General features: G+C 39.4%; 1 protein-coding gene across 2 annotated transcripts in view; it reads left to right on the forward strand.

Moving 5' to 3' along the window:
* asic1b (acid-sensing (proton-gated) ion channel 1b) overlaps positions 1 to 21,056 on the forward strand; it is a 165,895-nt gene that overhangs the window by 102,949 nt on the left and 41,890 nt on the right. The window contains exon 1 of one of the 2 annotated variants that reach the window (XM_053315365.1): positions 8,181 to 8,852. The exons of the other annotated variant lie outside the window; for it this stretch is intronic. Within the exon in view, the coding sequence (XP_053171340.1) occupies positions 8,181 to 8,852 (672 nt within the window). Of the gene's footprint in view, positions 1 to 8,180; positions 8,853 to 21,056 lie in introns of those variants that run through there. 2 annotated transcript variants of the gene reach the window in all.

Raw genomic sequence — 21,056 nt, forward strand, 5'->3', positions numbered from 1 at the left:
AGAAAATGTTTGTATGCCACCACAAAAGGTCCTGTACATTTTTGTGACAGTGATGGAGTAGTTGTCAACATCACTGAAAGTTCCTGAGGCAGAGAGACGGGCAAGAAATAAAAAAAATAAAAATTGTCATAGAGTGTGCTTTTACAACATGCACATAATCGCTTCCGTGCAAAGCTACTGCGTCCAAGCATGCCAAGCTGTGTGTGTGTGTGTGTGTGTGTGTGTGTGTGTGTGCGTGTGTGTGTACAACTCAGCGCTGATGTGTCCCGCAGCGTCAGTGTCCTGCCTCGTTAGCCCTGTGGCCCGGGGGTGCACCAGCGACGTGTGTTCAAGCTCATAACTGAACATAGCTTAGACTGAGTGCTGGTGTGATTTGGTGACTGCTGAGCTCTGATTCAACATGTCATCATATCACTTTAACAGCTGATATCATAGTGATAGTGCTGCATTGTAATCTTTATTTGGTCATATTTCACAGCTGTGCTTAAACACATTTGCATTCCATCATAAACCATTTGTCAAGGATTTTACTCTGATGCAGGCACAGTGTAGTAAAACTGCAAGTCTGCATGTAACAAAGTAATGCCTTTTAGTTTTCCATAATTTACTGGTTATGAAAATATGTGGATGATGCTTCAAAGGATGTCAGTTCTGAAGAAAAAAATACATGCCAACCCTGGTAACTACTCGCTGTTTTCGGAGAGCTTCAGTCAGTACCACCTCATTTAAATCGGAGGCAAACCTAAGACTTCATGCTGTGTGACGAGAGGGAAAATTGAGTCACAATTCACGCTGAGTTTTGAGCAACCCCAGTCCTATTTTGAGCAACGCAAAATTAATGATATTTTTTTCAGAACCATAAAGAAAATGATACACTGAGACCAAAGTTTGAAAAAAAATGTAAAATGGCATATCAGGTAAAAGCAACAATGCAGAAAATGTCATGATTGTCACGTAATTCCTGCGTGTTATTCACACTGGTGTCAGACAGAAATAATGATGAGACACAGACAAAAACACATTATGTCTCAACCAGAGAAAAAGACCCTGGACTTTTAAAATCTAGCCTCAGCGTGTCCATATATTATAACATAACAGCAAGATGATGTTAAAACTTGCTCAAAAAATGAGCCTCTTTGTGTATTTAGAGGGGTTAGACTGAATAAATGCATGCATATTGAGGGAGTTTGTTTGGTGTTAATTGGTATGTATGAAATGATGCAGATGTAGGTCTTGAAAGCAGAGTCAGTAATCACTGATATTAGTGTTGAGATTCCCAAGCTGTGTGACTCCAGGCCTGCCCTGATGAATTGGCTTCATGAAAATGCCACCGAGTGACATATTTAAACTATTCAGCTTGAAAACTGTGTCCCTGTCGGCTCTTGTGTTAAAAGGCAGCTCACCACCCCACTGGTACTCATCTTAGAGAGAGAGAGAGAGAGAGAGAGAGAGAGAGAGAGAGAGAGAGAGAGAGAGAGAGAATCAAATGAAGATAAAAACAAGTAAAGGCTGATTTAAAACAGGTGAGAAGGAAAGGCAGCAGACAGAGGGGACCTCACTGTGTGGAGGTAATGGGTTGGACTGAGTGATTATCACATTCAGAGTGGAGCTGGTGCTGCTGTGTAATGCAGCAAGTCAGAGAGACAATCAAAGAGCGGCTACCGTTGCCCTCCGACCCAGCCCTGTTCACGTTTGACATGTCTATCAGATCCAAAGAGAAAATGAGGCTGTGATGTTCCAGACTCATGATCTGATGTGGGCAGGCTGCTGATTCCGTGGACTCCATTGTTTCAAACGCTGACATACAGTATGATATTTCCATTGATTACAGAAGCTACTGTCTTCTGCTCGGAATTCCATCTAACATCCATCTCTAACTTCAATGCAGAGCTAATTGAAGTGACCTTAACAACATGGCTCGGTCTCTATCTGTTTCAGTCTAGCCTTGTTTTGTTTTTTTTACACTAAAAGCACTTGGCGGCCTGCCAGCTGCATATCATCATTAGATACCCATCACTACATAGTGTGAGTTTCAAGCGTGTCAGGGATATCAACACCACTTGACATGCCTCCTGTAGCTCGCCTTCGTATGGACAAATATTTGACAGTGCGTTTGACTTCAAAATTAAATTCCTTTTAAAGATGAGTGGTACTGTCCATAGAGCAGCTTCTCTCTGTTTTCCTGTGACACGTTGGCCACATTGCTGCATTATCAGTGCCCACGCCAAAGGCCCGCAGTAGGCGAAGGTGGGCAAAGAAAGTCGCTATCAGGCATGGCAGAGATCTTTCTTTGAAGACTTCAGTTGGCAGTGTCACTGTGTCAAAGCGAGATCTGCTCTGCAGTTTTAAACAGGCAGTGACACGAACCAGCTGCTTCAGGGAGTCGTTTCCACCCTGCAGCTGTTGGCTTTTATAAATGAACCAGCCACATTCTGTTTGACATTATGCTTGCTGCTGACCACGGTCAAGCAATGAGTAATTCTCAGTTGTAATGAGTCATTTTTGTTTTGTTCCCATGATTCTCTTCTGGCCTTTTTTTTTAATATAATAATTGACAGCAGAGAGAGGCAGAACAGATTAATGAAGAGTGGAAATGAAATAAGCAGTGAGCTGGCGTTGGTGTAAACCTTGGCTTGGTTATTAAAGTTTTATAATGTCAGCTGAGCCACAAGAAATCCACAAGTACTATGTACCAATCAAGTGATGACAACCATGGTCCAGGTGTCTTATGCTGTGGTTTCTGTAATGCCCGCTGGATTCTGACTCCTACAATACTGACTGAAATGATTTAAGAAATACTGTTACATGACAAAGAAGGGAGTAGAGCTGAAATTTATTTAGTGATTTGTGGTTTGGATAAAAATGAACAATATTTTTGAGAATCAAGTGATTATTGTTCAAGAAAGATGCCAGTGACATGATTTTTCTGCTTCACTTTATGTTATACTACAGTAAACTGAATATATTTTTATTGTTTTCACAAAACATGCAGTCTAATGTTGGTTTCAGGGATTAATTAATAATGAATGAAAAGTATTCTGCAGATTTCCCCTTGCTCATCGCCTTTCAGCATTCAAGCGGATGTTTTTGGGGGTTTTTTTCTTTCTTTCTGTACTCCATTTAGAGATAAGATGCTGGTGAGGATTAAATCAAAATGTTTTCTGTAAACTTATGAAGAGGGATTGGCTCTATCTTGGATCCGGTTTACGGTCGAAATTCATCAAGCTCTATTCTGAATCAGGACTTACTATTTGGATAAGTGTGGAACAGAAAGTTGTCAGATACATTTAATGAACAATCATACTTACTGCCACATACTGCATATAATGCTGCTTACAGGTTGTATCAATTAGACTGCCCCCCCCCAAAAAAAAAAAATCAGATCACCTTAATCTTCACACAGCTACTGTAAGTGTGATGAAACGTAAACATAATAGGATTCGGAAAGGCATTTTATTTTAAATGCTATTAAATCACATTCTTGTCTATGAACAATATTACAGATGTTATGTGCAGCCTGTTTGAACTATTCTGTTATTTTAATATTCATGCATGTTGTCATGGTACAACACTGACTTCCCCATTGTGCTGCTGATGAAGGTTTACTAGTCTGTGAGCCCATCAGTGAATCTACCGCAGTGAGTCTGTCATTTTATCACTGTCCCTGAATCTGCTATTAGACAAGGTCAGGTTTAAAGGAGAAAGATGTAATGCTCAACCTGGTGGTCTGGTGCCGCTGTGTTTTCCTCATACATCATTTCAGCGCATAGTGTGCTTGCTTTGGCACCAGTGTTTCTCCCAGTGCGGACAAAGCAGAACCTTGAAACACACATTTTTAACCATTCAAAAACAAATGAACTGGAGATATTTGTATTTTAGAGCGAGATTAATGAAATGTGAATATGAACAATTTGAATGGAAACCACTCATTAGATTATTATTAGATTATTGTAGTATACACTATTTACAGAAAAAGGCTTCATACTCATACTTCCTTGGACTTGGACACTCTTCCCAGTGATAGCTAAAAATATGAATTTTCTGTACTTCCTGCAGACAGGCAGGCAGACACCAAATATCAGTAACAACAATTCTGCTTTTCTTTTTTTTATCTTTTTAATTTGTTTCAATCTCAGGATTTGTCCATTGTAGGTGTTTTGTTGCCACATGTTTGACTAACAGCATAAAGGGCTAGACTCCCGAGACTGTGTTAAAACCTTCTTTCCGAAAAACATGACTTAACCATACTGTCATCTATTACCAGGCAAACCCCATCTAGCTATATGTATCATCACAGCACCGGTTTTTTCTATTATCAACTGTATCGTAGGACAGGGCCATGAAGTTGTTTGCCACCTCTACACTGTTTTAAATGAGAAATGTGTTGTTCGTCCACAACAACTTATTTAAAAATGGGTCATTGTTTTCTCCATATTGTTTCCTCCCAGCAGGGGAGCTTCTGCGTATATTACTGTGTGAATCAGATAGCAATGGCCCCTGCTGAAAGGTGAAGACAGAATATTATGTATTGGAGAACAGCATCATTGCCTTTGGCCTCTGCCTCGTTGTGCCACAGCATCTTCTGGGAACGGACCAAGCTCTGTGCTTGTTTACTTGGTCTTCTTTGTTTTTCCTGTGTAGACTGAACCCATTGAATCTCACAATATAAGAATATGAATGCTCCACTATCGATCAAGCATTGCCTCCAAGCAAGTAATGTCACTGCCATGGTGTGTCAGCTTTTTTTTTTTTTTTTTTGATATCTTCATTTTGACATCTTAATTCTTCTTCTCTCCTCACTTGAAATCCTGCCTCAAGTCAGATTTAAATGTATGTGTATGTGTGTGTGTGTGGTAGAGAGAGCGGTTCAGAGACTAGCATGTGGCTGTTTTTGCTTTTTTCTGCATGTATGGGTGTTTGTGTGTGTGTGTGTGTGTGTCCGTGTGTCCGTGTGCATGAGTGTCCATGTGTGCATGTGTGACTATATGCATGTTCTGAGTAATGGGCTTTGTGCATCCTCTCTAGCTGACGGCCAGGATGTATCCATGGCAACGCCAGGTCGATCCTAGCTGTAAGTGGAGCTGGTGAGAGGGACTTGAAAGGGAGCGTTAAACCTCTCCTCTCATCTGCCCTGCGCACTTCTCACTCTGACCATGGCGAAATGCGTGGCCTTGTTGAAATCCCAGCCCCAGGGGTGCATAGTTGCGACCATGGCCACTCACATCACAACACTGCCACCCTTTGACCCGATGTGAAAATGTACCCCCAAAAACACTGCCCATATTATTTATATTTCCTGTTTTCCCTTTGAGTTTGGGGTTCATCCATGAGGACAAACAATAGATTTTTCCTGAAAGCTAAAAGCACCAGAACAGGATGATCTTTGTCACTTTTTAAGTATTTTTGGACATTTAATATGTGGCAGTAGATGACAGGAAATGAGAGGAGAGGGAGATGGGGAACGACACGCAACAAAGGTCCTCAGTCAGATTAAAATCAGGGGCCGGTTTCGAGGTCGATGCCTTAAGTCCCCTAGACCATCAGTCCACCCCTTTAGGATTTTCTTACAGAGCCTGGAGCGATTTCATTAATTTAGTCATTTTATAGTGAAATCACAGTTCTGGTTCAGATGGTCTAATGATGAAATGTGTTTTTTAGGACAATATTCTGTTGTTTTAGGTCCAAAGCTATCTTTTGTGAGTCCCCATAATCAATAACTGTTTCATTGTCTGTAATTTATGGCTTCTCTCACCGCTTTTTCTGCAATAAAAAGCCACTTCATCAAATTTGATTTTGGTACTGACTGGTGGCCACTCCTTTTTAAACAGTCAAAACACCATCATAATAAATAAATATTATGGAAATGTATTTGTGTAAACACAGGCAGTCTTATGAAGAAAAGTGTTTTTTGTCATCACATTTGCCATCTTCGTTGTCTTAAAATGTTGTCATGGCATTTTCAGCCCTGAAGAGATTTTACATGTTCAGATGTGCTACTGCTGCCCCCTAGTGGATTGCAATATGCATGTTGAAGCAGAGTAAACATGATTTGAAAGCAATCTGGGATACTTTTAAAGACTCATGAGACGGAATGAAAAAAGACAACCACATTTGGTTTTATCTATTTAGAGCTGAACATCAATGCCAAAACAAACACATATTTATTGCAACCCTCTGTGCAACGATAAATCAGCACTGGCACCAAGTACATGAACTTAATTGTCTGTTTTAAATCAGAGGGTCACTGCACTGTGTTGCACAGTCATTTTCTCCACAGCAGTTTCACAACTTGCCATCTTGTGCCAAATCTGAGATGTTAGTGTAGGTGAATATTCATGTGATAGTGCCTCTCAGAAGGCCTCAGGACGCTCAGAAGCTGAGGGAGCTTAGTGACCTTCTTGTTAGGTCAGGCTGGATGCCGGAGGCTATCTAGTGATAACTTATACATATTTAACAACTAGAGGCTATCAGGCCATGCTGTTAAGCAAGCTCAGAGATAGAGTCAGATCAAGGCCAAGCCAAATATCCTTTGGTTGCTCTCTTATCATCAGCAGTTTTTTTTCCCTTCTCTGATAGACAATCTCCACTGCTGCAACTAAACACATATTGACCAAGTCTGCTGCCTTTCTCACCCTCTCATTTCATATAAACACGCATTCGAGTTGTTATTGTTTAAAGGCTCAACACAACAGAGTGGTTCGGATAATGTGTGTTCCACTGGTTTTACAGGTTTAATGTGGCTGTTCCTTAGAGGTATCTTGCGATATCATTAGCTGCAGGTTTTCATTGTAAAGAGTGCTGTCATTCCCCTAAATGCATCTAACGTTTCATTTTCTGGCACCGTCATGTTTCTGAAAATAATCTCAGGAGTCTAATGGAGGTGGATCGATACAGATGGATTGGTCTCTCACATTTCCTTTTCATATCACAACCAACACCACCTCTGGGAATTTGCATTTATCTCCATATTCAATAATGAGAGGATCCATTAAAGAATTTCTTTTTCTTCTCTTCACCAGTTCTTGTACATATTTGCTTTCAGTTAATCTGCTTTCCACAGAAGAGCTTGCAGCTATGTGGGGGTTTATAATTTGAAGGAGATCTGCTGGTAAAATGAGACATTAGATTGTAATAACAGTGAGCAAATGGAAGCCTTGATTAAATTCCTTGACTTTCCTCTTTGGTGGTTGCACTGTTATAGCTTATTTCTTGACTGGGAAATTAGGCGTCACACATGAACTTAATCTTCCTTTCTCACAGTTTTCACATCTTATTTGGTGTTGTCAGCTTTACTCTCGGCCATCTCTTTTCTTTTAAAACTCATTTTAAGAGAAAGAGACAAAATATCTTGAAGTTTTGTAATTAAACCATTCCTTGCAAGGTTGCTACTCTATATTCCTGTGTGTTTGGGAATCTTTTCCAGTTGCTCATCTTTACAAATTTTAGTAACGCTTACGTATTATTTGCATTTGATTTCACAACTGTACTTACTCTGAGATCCTCCTTTTCATGGGGGGTAGTGAGGTCATCCTGAACAGTAAAATCAGCAGAAATAAAGAGCTTAGTTAATGCTTTCAGTGCTGTACATTGGCTACCATTCTCTGACATTCTCCCTCTATCACTGCATCAAGGCTATTTTTCTTTCCTGTAAATGGTGAAACTCTGCCCCAGCACAATGACCTGTACGTGGGCCCTGTGGGAGTATTCTGTGTCCAACACTCCTCCAGGCCTCACCTCCTTTCTCTCTCCCCTCCTCCTTTTCCTTTTTCATCTCTCTTTCGAACTTGCTCTAAGGAATAGATCTGCCCCAGAGACACAAGGGCAAACCCAGGCAAGGCATCTCAGTTCAACTCAGAGTAACTGGGAATTGCGTGGGTCGGAGTGTGTGGTTCGCTTGTCAGCTCATGCTCTTTGCTTCAGATAATGTTTTGGCTTTGTTTTGGGACAGCACGTATTTGATTGTTCTTCCATTTTGATTGACACTTCGCCGGGGTTTGGCAGAACTAATACTGTCTAGACCTTTCTTATTGTGTGTGGTTAGATATAACCAGGCTTACTACCACCTCTCTTCTTTAATGCTTTTATTACCTCAGGATTTTGGATTCTTTGATTGTTTCTAGACTGGGCTTCTGGCTTCACATTTAATTTCTACACATTATTAAGCGAATCATCCAGCCACCATGCCAGTCCGGATCATGTGCACCATCTCCTTTTCTGCCGACGATGAGCCCGGCAGGGGGTACGGTAAAGACGGTTTTGACGACCACTACAAATGGGTAAAGAGAAGTAACGGAGATGGAGACTCGCAGGAATATCTGGATAGGAATAGTCAGATGGAAGATTACAATGACGAGGAGGAGGATGTTGGCCAGGTGGACGACCTGGCAACATTTTTCAGTGGTTGTTCGCTTCATGGCGCCAACCACATGTTTGTGAAGGACAAAAAGTTCAGTTTCCGCCAAGGTTTTTGGGCGGTGGTGTTCACCATGGCTCTGTCCGCTTTCTTGTTCCAGGTATTTGACAGGGTTCTGTATTATCTTTCATATGATTACATCACCATGCTCGATGAGAGAGTGGCCAACAACATGACCTTTCCGGCCGTCACCATTTGTAACTACAACTTTATTCGGAAGTCTCAGATCAGTTACAAAGACCTGGTTTTCATGGGCCCTTTGCTGGGCTTCGAGGACGGCATGGCTCCGGGGTTTCCACTCGCCCAGGAGCCTGAACGCCCGCTGGGCTATCGCTTCAGCATGGATGAGTTCTATAACCGCACCCGGCACCGCATTGAGGACATTCTGCTTGAGTGTGACTTCAGAGGCTTAGAGTGCGGACCTGAGAACTTCCGAGAGGTAGGTTACATCAAGACCCACGGCAAGAAATATGTTTCTAAATCATTTCAAATGTTTGATCTTTCTGGGAACTGTTTGGTTTAACTCTGGCGACACACCAGCAGACTCAAACGTGGAAATCTTCACTGCAGTTTGGAACTTTATATTTTCAAATCATATTTTATATGCCCCTGGTAGACTTGATAGTTTTGATTGATTGGCAATGTTGTGTATGGGGGTCTAAATTTCAAAAGAACAGCTGTTGGATTTAATCACAGAGTTGCTTCTGTAAGGGATCATTGGGATAAAATAACAGCATTACTAAAACTAGAGTTGCAGGATAAGAGGGGTTCTTAGCACTTACTGATGAGGACTATGGAGGAAATCATTAATACAGAGGCAAAAGTTTATTTATTGCAGTGAGGTAATTCTGTTACTTACAATCCCAAGTCATTGCTGCAGTAAAAATGTTTTTTTCTAAGTCAGCGTGTCTGCTTTAATGACAGTTCGTTGTAAAAAAAAAAAAAAAAAAAAAAAAAAGGAGCAGACGGAATAAAAGCAGGTTCCATTACTTAAAGTGGCATACTTGGCATACAGCTGTTGTTATTGAGTTAAACAAGCACTGAAGGAATATTTGTGTTGCCCAGTGGAAAGCTGAAGACAGACATTCCCTACATTTTTGGTTTTATGGTGGCTGACCCATGTTCCCATGAGTCTGCACATCAGACAGCACACAAGTGGAATACAGAATTGCGTAGTGTTGACAATATCTAGCTATTGGTGTATTGATTTTCTTGACCTTTGCACAGTTATGGATAGGTGTGTGCAGACTGATAATGGATGTACTAGAGTTACATGAGCTGCAATTACATCAATGTGTAAAAGCATTTACATGACACACTATTCCCATTTTAGACTAACCTGATAACATGATGACTTTTTAATGTGTAATTGATTTGATTTGTGTTAGTATAGCAGTGTTGATAGCGTGTGTTAATAGCAAAATTAGAATAATAGTGGTGGAGGTTGTTATAAGTGCTAGTAGTTGTTTTGAATTAATCGTTCAAATCTAAGTCTGTTACAGAAATATTTATTTATTTATGTAAACTGACATCAACTAACTTATTTGCATGCCATAGAGAAGATTAAAAGGCAGAGGCAAGCAGGGTGAAATGACATTTAACATTAAAAGCCTGTCTTAATAGTTGATTTTTCATTAGGGGTTTTCACAGCGTCAACTCTGGAAGCAGCTCTGACATTATGGGGTTGTGGAGCTTCAGATGAGAAGAGCTGTACAAGACAGCATCCTGTCAACCAAAATGCCAACTCTGGGTTTGGGGAAAGCAGGGGAGCCAATGTGAAATGAAGGGCTTGGATCTGGAAGATGTGGGGGTGAGAATGTGTGAACATGCTTTATCTCACCAGGGCAGATTATCTAGTGGAGGGGCAAAGAGCCAAAATCAGAGCCTCTTTATTTACAAAGTACAGTTTGTGCATGTAAGATGAAGCTAATGATCCCGCAGAAAAAAATGAGCCAATGCAGCAGGATATGCTAGAAATAGAAAACAAGAAGATTTTGAAGATTGACAGTGTATCCGTCATGCTGTAGAAGTACAGAGAGCTCTTTTTGGTTTGTAGAAATACTCCTGTAGACTAGCAGAGTTGTTGTAGAGTTTACAAATGTACCATCACTGTGTGTGTCGACACATGCTACAAACAGGCAACAGAACTTAATATTGGCACAAGTAGAGAGAACAAAATGTTACTTTGACTGCAAACTATAAATCTTATTCTACATATTTTTATTCAGGTTTCAGTATCTCAACCAGGCAAAAGTTGAAAAATGCCCATGTGTCACAGATGGAAATGTGGGTTATACGGGTATTGTCCTTGAGGTGAAATAGGGCTACCTGTCATCCTGTGTGATATGCTTTTTAAAAGACAAAGTGCTGTGACTGCTGTGCAGTCTGCCATTTTATTAGCATGAGAGGGAGGCAGTGACCAGGCCTGATTCAATGACACACGTTACTTCTATGGTGCAGTTCAAAACTCACTCTTGCTTTCATAATATCTTATTTTAAATGATTTGGGATGCTCCTTAGCTCATATTTCATGCTCACCTTGGTGAGGCTTTGGCAGATTCTTGTATTCAAATTTGCTCTGTCCTTATTTCTCTGTTATTATTTCTTGGATTGATCTGAAGTATCCATTTTGAATAATTAAAGAAAATGTATATTTTGATATAAGTGGTTTCTTATACAGTGCTGATTGATGGTAAGATACAAGCAGCTAATTGACTATGTTAAATGTTTTGTATTACCTGACAGTGTATTTGTGAAAAGAACTTTGACACCTTCATATACAGTATATATATATCAGAGATAATTGATTTCAGGGCAAACCACACGTCCATTTAGGTAATCAATTATTTAAATTAAATCTAAAAAAGTAAAAAATATACTCATTTTTGGTGTCAGTATTGTTTCTGCGTAAAAACAATTAACAAACGATCAATGTATAGAGAGGTCTGCATAGACTTGTGTGAGTGGTAACATTAGGGGTCTTGCATGTGAGTCTTGTTTGTTGTTATTGAGTGAAACGTTGTGTGGATGCCTGTAGGTTTCAGGTGGAGTTGTAAGAATGAGGACCTGACTAATACAAGTGACAAGTAATAATTTCTTTGTCAAGTCTAATAGGACTAATTATAGCCAGCGTCAGTTTAACTTGAACCCTTGCGCATTGCAGTCTCCCACTAATGCAATCATTGATTGCTCCCTCAGCTCATGCACCATTGTGCAGCAATTGTCAGAAAGCTCTTACTCTTTTGTTGCTGTTTTCAAAGAGTAAGATGCTTTGAAATTGTAAATTGTTCCATGTTTACTTGAAAATGTTCAAGAAAAGGTTTGATGAGCAGCTATTGAAGTAAACATCCCCTGTAAGACACTTAAACACTACCAGGAAAACTACTGTTTGGGCTGTCATTGTAATCTCACTGTGTTGTTTGGTGATATAAACTGTATTTTCTTATTCTTGTCTTATTCACACAGATATAAAGCTCTACACTGTTGCACACTGAGATGTTTTAGGTGAATTTACCATTGTTGATGTATCTCAGAATCAAAGATGTAGAGCATATTTGAAGGCTTTGAAATCTATCAGTGGCAGTTATTTTTATACCTGTGCAGCCACATGGCATGTTTCCTTTTGAGCACAGGGCATAACAGCAATGACAGATACACCTCAATGTTTAGGAGCAAGTCAACTAGCTCAGCATATATATACTACCAATATGCCCATTACTGATTAAAAGCACAAACCTATTCCCTGGAAGTCGTTAATGGATTTTTTTGGGAAACATCCTTACAAAAATATACAGCAAAAATTCAATTGACAATAAAAGCAAGAGAAATTTGACATTTGTGAAGCAGAGACAACAATACAGAATAGCATTGTCGCTAAGAGGTTAGCTATGCCTGTGTGGCTTGTTAACATTGGCTCACTCCTTTAACAGCATGCATTATGTATATCTGTTATCTATTTCTTCTGAGCAGCAAATCAATAGAATGTATTTATTTTGCGTGATGTGGCTATTGGCAGCACTACTGGTCCCAGTGTGGTGAAAACTGAACTCCTGCTACTGCCTCTTTATTATATCTGCTAAAGAGCCACTAATGGCACCACAGACTGCATTGTGTTGGGAAGGGCCAGGGAAGGGAGGTGAGCAGATTGATTGCTTTCTGTCTATCTCAGTCTCTGGGGTTTTCTGTCCAGCCCTCTTCCTCTCTCTGTGTCTCTGTTCGGCATCTCTGCCTGGTGTTTGTGCATGTGGAAGTATGTTTCAGTGTCTGCCTGAGTGCACACAGCGATGGTGGTGCAATAGTGGAGCTTGGCTAATGCCCTGTAGATAGACGGTTCAGGTTGCAGCAATTCTGTCCTAAAGCAGAATGTGAGCCCCCCTCAGAGCAGTGATCCAAATCCCTGCTTCCTGCTCCATCCCCTGCCCATTAGATACAGCTTGCCTTTCTCCCAAGCTCAGCATTGTCAACAGAATCAGCCATTGGCTCTGTTACGCCCTTCTCCAGTCTCCTCAAGAGCATCAGTCTGTACATCCCAGGCCCGGGCTCTAAAAGGCAGACCAACTTCGGGGCAATATTTTCAGAGAAAGGAAAATGAAATGCCAGAGCTGGGCTTGCCATCTGGCTCTAAGCTGTAAATACTTGTTATGGTTCAGCACTTCTTTTAAGCTGCAATTGAGAAAAAATTGTATCAGGGAAAGTGTAATGTAATTATCTTCATATGCCATGACGAATTAGATGTTTATTAAATTATCTTCTTTTTAAAATAGGGAACAGTATAGACCATACTGTGTGATCTACCAACAAAGAAGAAGACTAACTGAATATAGCACTGCCAACATCTGATGTGTGCTGAACTCTGTTCTTGACACTTGTGAAGAAACTGTTACTCTACACCTTCCTGCAGTTAGTCTAATTAAACTGTCATTTCTTCAAATGGAAATTGATTTTTCTCTGCCTCTGTAATATGTAATTTGTGATGTACTTAATTTGCCATTGTGCAACTTATATGCAGTCTTTGGAGCTTGATCTATGTTTGATTCTTGACGTTTAATTAGTTGGTTTGAAGTTCAGCCCTATTAGGCGACACTTGCACAACACATATGCATGGTTGAAATACACACATCTGTGCTTAACAGCATGCACTACCAAATCATTGTTTGCAGGGTGTGTAGGGCTGTCGGTTTAGTTGTTCCTTTTTCCCTGTGTGAGCAAACTGAATGAAAATAATAGCTCTCAAATTTCAGGTTATGGAAATGAGTTTGATTAGGCACAATTATAGGCTATGTCAGAAAGTGGTCATTACAGTCTCTGAATTTTGAAAAATCGTATACTGCTGAAATGGCTCCTCTCCTCTGAGAGGTGACAGTACAGGCCATTAAATATTTATGATAACAATGAAATTCAGATAGCTGTCTGTGACTTTCCCTCATCTTCTTAGCCATTATTAGCAGTTTTCAGATCAGGAGTTCAGAGGTGCCCTATTCAATGCACAGCTTTAGCTTTTCATCACATCTCATCATGTAGTTATTATGAGTGGAGATCTTAGAAGAAATTAGATTTTGGAATTTTCCATTCACTTCCATTAAATGAAACATACAATTACCCGTATTCATTTGTTTATAAAAACAGACTCTATTGGTTTGACAGTATTTACCGCTCTATCAATTTGGGGATGTATAGATTTGTTTTCTTTTTTCCATCTGCGCTCTGAATGGTATGGGCTTTAGTTAAATTGATGTGACAATTTTGAACGTTTTTGATGAGAGCGAATTAGAGTAATTGACTTGGCTGTGTTTACCAGAAGAAGAGTTGCGAATAGCAGTAATACACTCTCACCAAATGGGTTCTTTCTCTCAGCCTCTTTTTTCTTGCACCTACATTTTTGTTAGATGTTGATGCTACACTCGTGTTTATTTTAAGTTTGCCTACATTTGATGGTTGAGTTCATGTTCAGGTTACTCGCAATCTTTGGGTTTGGCCTGAATGTTTTTGTTTATAAGATGGTTAATGACTTGTACATGTGCATGCTGGAAATACAAGGATGTATAGAAGTATTATTATTTTTAATGTTTAAGTATATACAGTATGTACATAGCAGTACTTTATACTATTGTATAAGAATTTCATGCAATGATTACAATTATATATATTTCACTTAATGTGAAAGGGGTAAATCATATGATTAAATGCAAAAAGATTGAAGATAGAAGAAAGAAAAAGCTAAAGTAACATCATTACAGGGGACCCATCTGAATAATTAGGAGCATGAAAAGCTCAGAAGAGAATGGGTTGGTCAGGTATATTATCCTGAGATAGACCCTAATCTCCCAACCGAGGCTGCTCCTATTAAAAAGGGTCATGAGAGATGTATACTCTGATCTAGATCTGTTTGACACTTTGAGAGTTCTCCATCCCACAGGAAGGGACCATAGTTTTCTCCCATAAGTTTTTCCCAAACAGACTATTTTTATACTTTGAGGCAGGTGCTTGATAGGGTGGAAGAATGCAGTATATGTACGAGACTGCTCTCCTATCAGGCTGACATATCTATTTTAGTTACCCCACCATTCTCTCAACTTCCCTCACATCATTGGTGTTTAAATCCTAACACTTAGAGAAGTCCCTCTTTTGTGGCCTACTTAGAAGAACTAATTGAACTCTTTTTAGCAACTAACGATAATGCAGATACAAATCTTTCAGCAGTCTGGGAAACGCTTCAGGCCTATTAAAAAGGAACTATTATCTTATATCCTACAACCAGGAAAAAAGGTTTTTAACTCCAATCTGTACAGAAAAACAATTATTAGAACTTGAAAAGCAGATAAAGGATAATTAATTTAAGGCATTGCCTAGTAAAACAGAGGTCATATGATCAGCTCTTTACCAAATTTGAATGCAAAAAGCTTCAGCCAGTATCTTCTATGCCAAACATACACTATTTAAAAAGGGGGATAAATCTGGGCCACTGCTCTTTCGTTTCACAGCAGGTAGACAGAAATGAAAACCAATCTCTTCATTAAAAGTCAGCCCAGGCCAAACCATTCTGAAATAAAGCTCTTACTGACATAATGAGAAACTTTCACAAAAGGCTCTGTACCACTGAGTCCACTTCGAGCATGGACTGTATACACAATGTCCTAGAAAAGCTTATCCTGACATTGCATTCTGATGTAGACCAAAGTGTTCTTGGGAGTCCCATACCTATGAGAAGGGCACAAAGGCCATATATTCCTTACAGAGTGGAAAGGCTCTGTGGCCAGATGGGTATGGCGCAGAGTTTTATAAAATAAAATAAAAAGTTTTAAAATTCATTAAAAGGCTGTCTATAAAAATGTAACTACACTCCCTAGAATAAGGCTTTCTTCCTCCTACCTTGTATGCAGCAAACATATTGTCGATTATTAAGATTTTGTGCTGAATCCCCAGATGCCTTGTCATTCATAGCGATAGTCAAATATTCTGCAAACTATTGGTGAGAAGACTTGAAGGATACTTAACTGAACAGGCTTCATTAAAATAGAGTGTCTCAGATCAATATGAGAAAATTACTCAACATTATCCAATATATAAAAATCTATCAACATTAAAGTTTTGTTATTTCACTTGACACAGAAAAGCCCTTATAAAAATGGAGTGGCCTTACTTATTTAGTTGTTTGGCCTTGGCGAGGACTTTGTAATTTGGTGAAGTTGATATATGATTCACTGAGGGCCAGTGTGCTAGTTAATGCCTTGCAATCACCAGATTTCCTGTTGAGTAGGTCTATAGGACCTTTTATCCCCTCTTATTTTCTCTTGTACATTTGTTGATGCTATTAGGAGCCCACATACAAGATTGCTCTGTATGCAGACAACATCTTATTATTTGTTGACAATTCACAGTAATCCATCCCAGCTGTAATTTCAGTCATACAGACCTCAGTTCTCTGTCAGGGTACAAAATACATTTTTTAACAAATCAGTAGCTATGCCACTGGGGGATGATAAGGATATACGATCTTACCGGACTTTCCCTTTCCTTCTTCTACGTTCTACATCAGGATTAGCATATTAAGGGATTTAGGGAAGTCTGAAATCTTTTCAGATTGAATATTTATAATGAAGTTAAAAACATCAGGAGTGAACTTACTGTATGGTATATTTTTAGAGTTTCAAGGATAGGTAGGATAAAATGTATAAAAATGAACATACTACCTCAACTTCTCTATCCTATGCAGATGCTACCATTGTATACAACACAGAAACTGTCTAAGGAGATTGAAAGAGACTTCTCAAAGTTTACATGACATGGCAAAAAAAATCCAGATTAGTATTATGCAGCTGCCAAAAGATAGAGGGGGTCTAGCATTCCCAAATATATATTACAGTTGGGCCTGCCATAGTTGGATTATTCATAAATGGGTTCACTGCTATTTTAAAGGGGACCAGCGTCTTTGGAGGCCTGGGAATGTGCTACCTTTGTATTACTAGGGAGGCTTACACGTATCAAGCGACCTCGCTCTAGGGCAGTGGACAATCCCATACTCACAAATTCAATTACGGTTTGACAAGACATTATACATTTTACCGGTAGAGAGAATACTTCTTCTTTAACCCCTCTTATACAGGAACTTTCCTCCAGGAATTAAAAGTGCTGTTTTTCTTCATGGCATGATAGAAGTATCAGAGTCATAGGGGATTTGTTTGATAATAATGATGTTCTTATGTCCTTTTGAAATGGTCGAAATTACATTTGGAGCTCCATAGAAAGATTTCTTTGCTTATCTTCAGGCCTGCCACTACAGATACTAAGTTACCTCAGGATAAGACCCTTCTCTGGCCAACTGAGTAATCTGTTAAAAGGCTTTATTTCATATTTTGTATGACAACTTTCTGAGCTATAATGAGCAGAATATAGATAAAGTGGTGGAACAATGTTAAAAGGATCATCAAACTGTGGGAGGAATGTATCCAAGCCTCTTCACTCCCTTTTTCTATGTAATAGATTTAGAGAAATGTGCTATCAGATACTATACAAACAACACACAACACAAAATTGACCCAAGCAAGCATTGACCCTCTGTGTACCAACTGTAAAGTGTCAGCTGCAATTTATTGGTTTTGGGACTGTTCTAACATTGCTACGTTCTGGCCATGTGTAGCAAATGAGGTCAGTACAGTTTTGAAATGTAATATATGTAAAAATCCTGGGCAGTTTTATTCGGGCTGGTATCCAGAGCCGGAGTCTTAGACTTTCAAAAATCTAAGTTGCCAAATAAACTTCTTTCCTTGCAAGAAAATACTATACTATTTAATTGGATACAAGAAAAACCCCATCTGTGATGCAACGGTAAAGAGAAATCCTACTTCCCACGGAAAGACTCGGTGCCAAAATACAAGGAAATGAGAGCAGCTTCGTAAATGTATGGCAGCTTCTGATAACTCACTTGCCCAATAATCTAAGTGACTTAATCCAAAAAGGAAGTGGCAGAGGCCCTTCTACTATTTACTTTTTATATTTATATGTAAACAACAGTGTGTTAGGAAGAGTGTGTACATATGTATAAAATGTATTTCTCTATGATTAATGTGTGTATTTATGATTCGAGAGACAACATTACATCCCCTCCACCTCCTTTAAGTTTTTTATTTCTTACTACATATTCATCTGTATATTCAGCTCAGGTCTGTAACAAAAAAAGATACTGTTATAATTAATGTGAGAAAATAATACAAATGTAATAATTAAACAAATGTATCACATGCACAACAGATTGGCCTCTTTTCTCTTAATCTCCATGTACAGTGTGAAGATCTAATTAGTGAAATTGGTACTTCTAACACTCGTCTTTTTTCTTCTTTGTTTTCAAGGCTTTCAAGCAATTTGCCTGCCAGCATTACACTTTTATTGGCATGTACCATTGTCAAACAGTGATCACAAGGGGGCAGTGTTTTACAATTATTTTAGAACCTTTAGAACTGTCTGTCATTGGAGTTCTTGGCACTGCGATACTGCATGCTGTTCCTTTTTTCTTTTTGTTTACAAGAAATCACTCAGAAATATACTTAATCCCATCTCTAAAGAGCACTTTGATTCCCACTACAGTACAACAGCAGAGTCTCTGAGCTGCAATGACTGCTAACCAGTTAAAGTGTCATGTAGAAGCAGAGTGGCTGCCAGTGGAAACACAGTAGTTGCATTTTTTTAAAAGAACTATTTTCCAGAGGGATTAAACTCTATTTGTGTTGTGGGGATTAAAAAATAAATATTACGAATCAAGCATGAGTTGAGGTTTGTTCACTGTGAATGGCCTCGACAGCATCACCTATTTTCATTTTCTTTCACTCCTTCTCTCTTTTTTGCTCGTTCTCTCTCCCTCCTATGATACTGCTCTGTTTCTGTACATGAATGACTTGAATCCAGTAGCAGGGACATGGTACTCTGTCACTTTGTCCTATCTCTCTCTATCCAAATGATGGATCAGTGTTTACAAATGCATCCCTTCTAATTAAATCTCTCATCTGTCTTCCTTGAGAGTCAGAGACTGATGACAAGAGGTACTGCAGCACTCACTCCTGTTGAGTCCAATGGGATATGAAGCCTGGGTCATTTAAATTGGACAGATACGCCGCTCTACCTCTCTTCAGTATCAGCCAACACTTCATAACACAAACGCTAATTAATCATTAAATTGGCATAAATGAAAGGATAGAACTTTCACTTTACTCCCCGACTAAGATAAATGACTCCTAATAATGTGAAAATGAGGGATACTGCAGTCTTGTTGGAGCAATTATATATGAATAAGACACATGACAAGTGTCCTATACAGGGCCAATAGCCACTTACCAGCAGCTAATTAGGCTGATGAGAGGGCCTTAATGGTTTCCTACAAGATTTGACTTTATACCAGAGCTGAAATAAAACATTTGGCTGTAAATGACAGAATGGATGTCAGAGGAGCTGGAAGGAGAAAGGTGGTGAGCAGTGGATAAAGAGCTTTTGTGTTCTCTTTTTATGAGTTTCTTCATCTCTCTTTCTGTGTGGGTCCACATGCCTGTCAGTGTGCTCGTGTGTATTAATATGCAAACAGACCTTCAGTGTTGTACCAATCCCTCTATTATAATAATCATCTATTAATGACTGCCTGTGCTGGATAGGCAATCTATTTTTATTGCAGTTCAAGTACACGGAGTCAGACTGAAAAGAGATACTTATTATATATGTGTGTGTGTGTGTGTGGTGGAAGAGGATGCCTAAAGGCTACTATACTGTATATGTTTGAGGTCGAACTGGTGTTTGCCGTCTCTCCTCTCCTGAGTTTCATAGATGACTGCATCCATCGGGGTCAGCAGGACTCCATTAGGTACCCACTGGCTGTTTGGAATGAAGTGTAAAACCAGCAGGACACCTTACCTCCACCTAGACATTGTGTTTGGGTATGTGCGTATGTGTGTGTGTGGGGGGGGGGGGGGGGTGTCTGTTTTTGTCTATATACTGTATGTAAGTGCATGAATATCTGCAAATATACTCATCAAACTTGTACTGTAACGATGCGCAGTCTATTTAACCAAATAGTGTGTTGATCAATGCCCATGTGGATCAAATCTGTGCAAACATAAAACTACATTAAAGGATTTTGGACTACCGGGGGGACAGAAAAACTTCAAAGCATACTGACAGACACACAGCCCTGATATATTATTAACTTCAAAAAATGTTGTGCTCGCATACAGTTGCCCTCTTACATATCCAGCATCCAGAACAAAGTTGATGCAACTTGCTGTTGGGTAGGTAGGATATGGTGGGTTTATAAAAGCTTGTGTGCCAACATTGGGTGAGGAGAGCAGAGTATTCAGGCTCATAGGAGGTTAGCTATATATTTTGGAGCTAACCCTCTATGAGCCTTAAAAGTGATCATTAAATTTATAGAATCCACTCTAAGACAGACTGGGAGTGATTTTAAAACCGGTGTGGCAGAATATCTCCAGAGGGTTTCACTGGTTGATCGTAATAGTTCTTCACTGTATTCATGATTCATTAAAACTCAAAAGCAAAGTTTGTATAATGTTTTGAATGGTAAGACTTTTATGATGAAACTTGACTGAACCTGTCTTAGTAAGGCCAAAACAATGAAGTATGGAGGCTTAAAAGCTCTGTAAAACTGCAGGTTTGGGTGATAATTCTCTTTTGGTTCATGAGCAACCTCTTTTATTACATGAAGTCATGATTTGATTTGAAGATGATATAAAAAATATTGATTAAAGGACATACTCAGATTTTAGATACTTGCCATATAAAAAAATCCCTCTCCAGTGAGACTCCTCTGTAATTTAGCTGAATATTGCCAAATCACTTGGATTTCTTCCTCCTGGCAGTCATGTGTGAGTTTATTGTTAATGTGTTGACCCAGAAACAAACCATGCGACTAACAAATAGAATCTGTCTGCTGAGGCTCACTGTCCTGGGACACCAGGATACCCACCTGATTTGGCTCAGTGATGAAGCTTCATATCAGCTTCAGTTGACCTTTTAAAAGGCATATTAGCATAGACTGGTGATTTGAATTTGTATGGTATTGAAAAGATGGATTTGAAGAAGTCAAAACCTGTCCTTGCTGAGTTAGAAGATGGGCTTATAGGTCAAGAGGCTGTTATCGGGCTCACAT

Source organism: Scomber japonicus, chromosome 3 (genome assembly GCF_027409825.1).
Source record: "Scomber japonicus isolate fScoJap1 chromosome 3, fScoJap1.pri, whole genome shotgun sequence".
Lineage (NCBI taxonomy): Eukaryota > Metazoa > Chordata > Actinopteri > Scombriformes > Scombridae > Scomber > Scomber japonicus.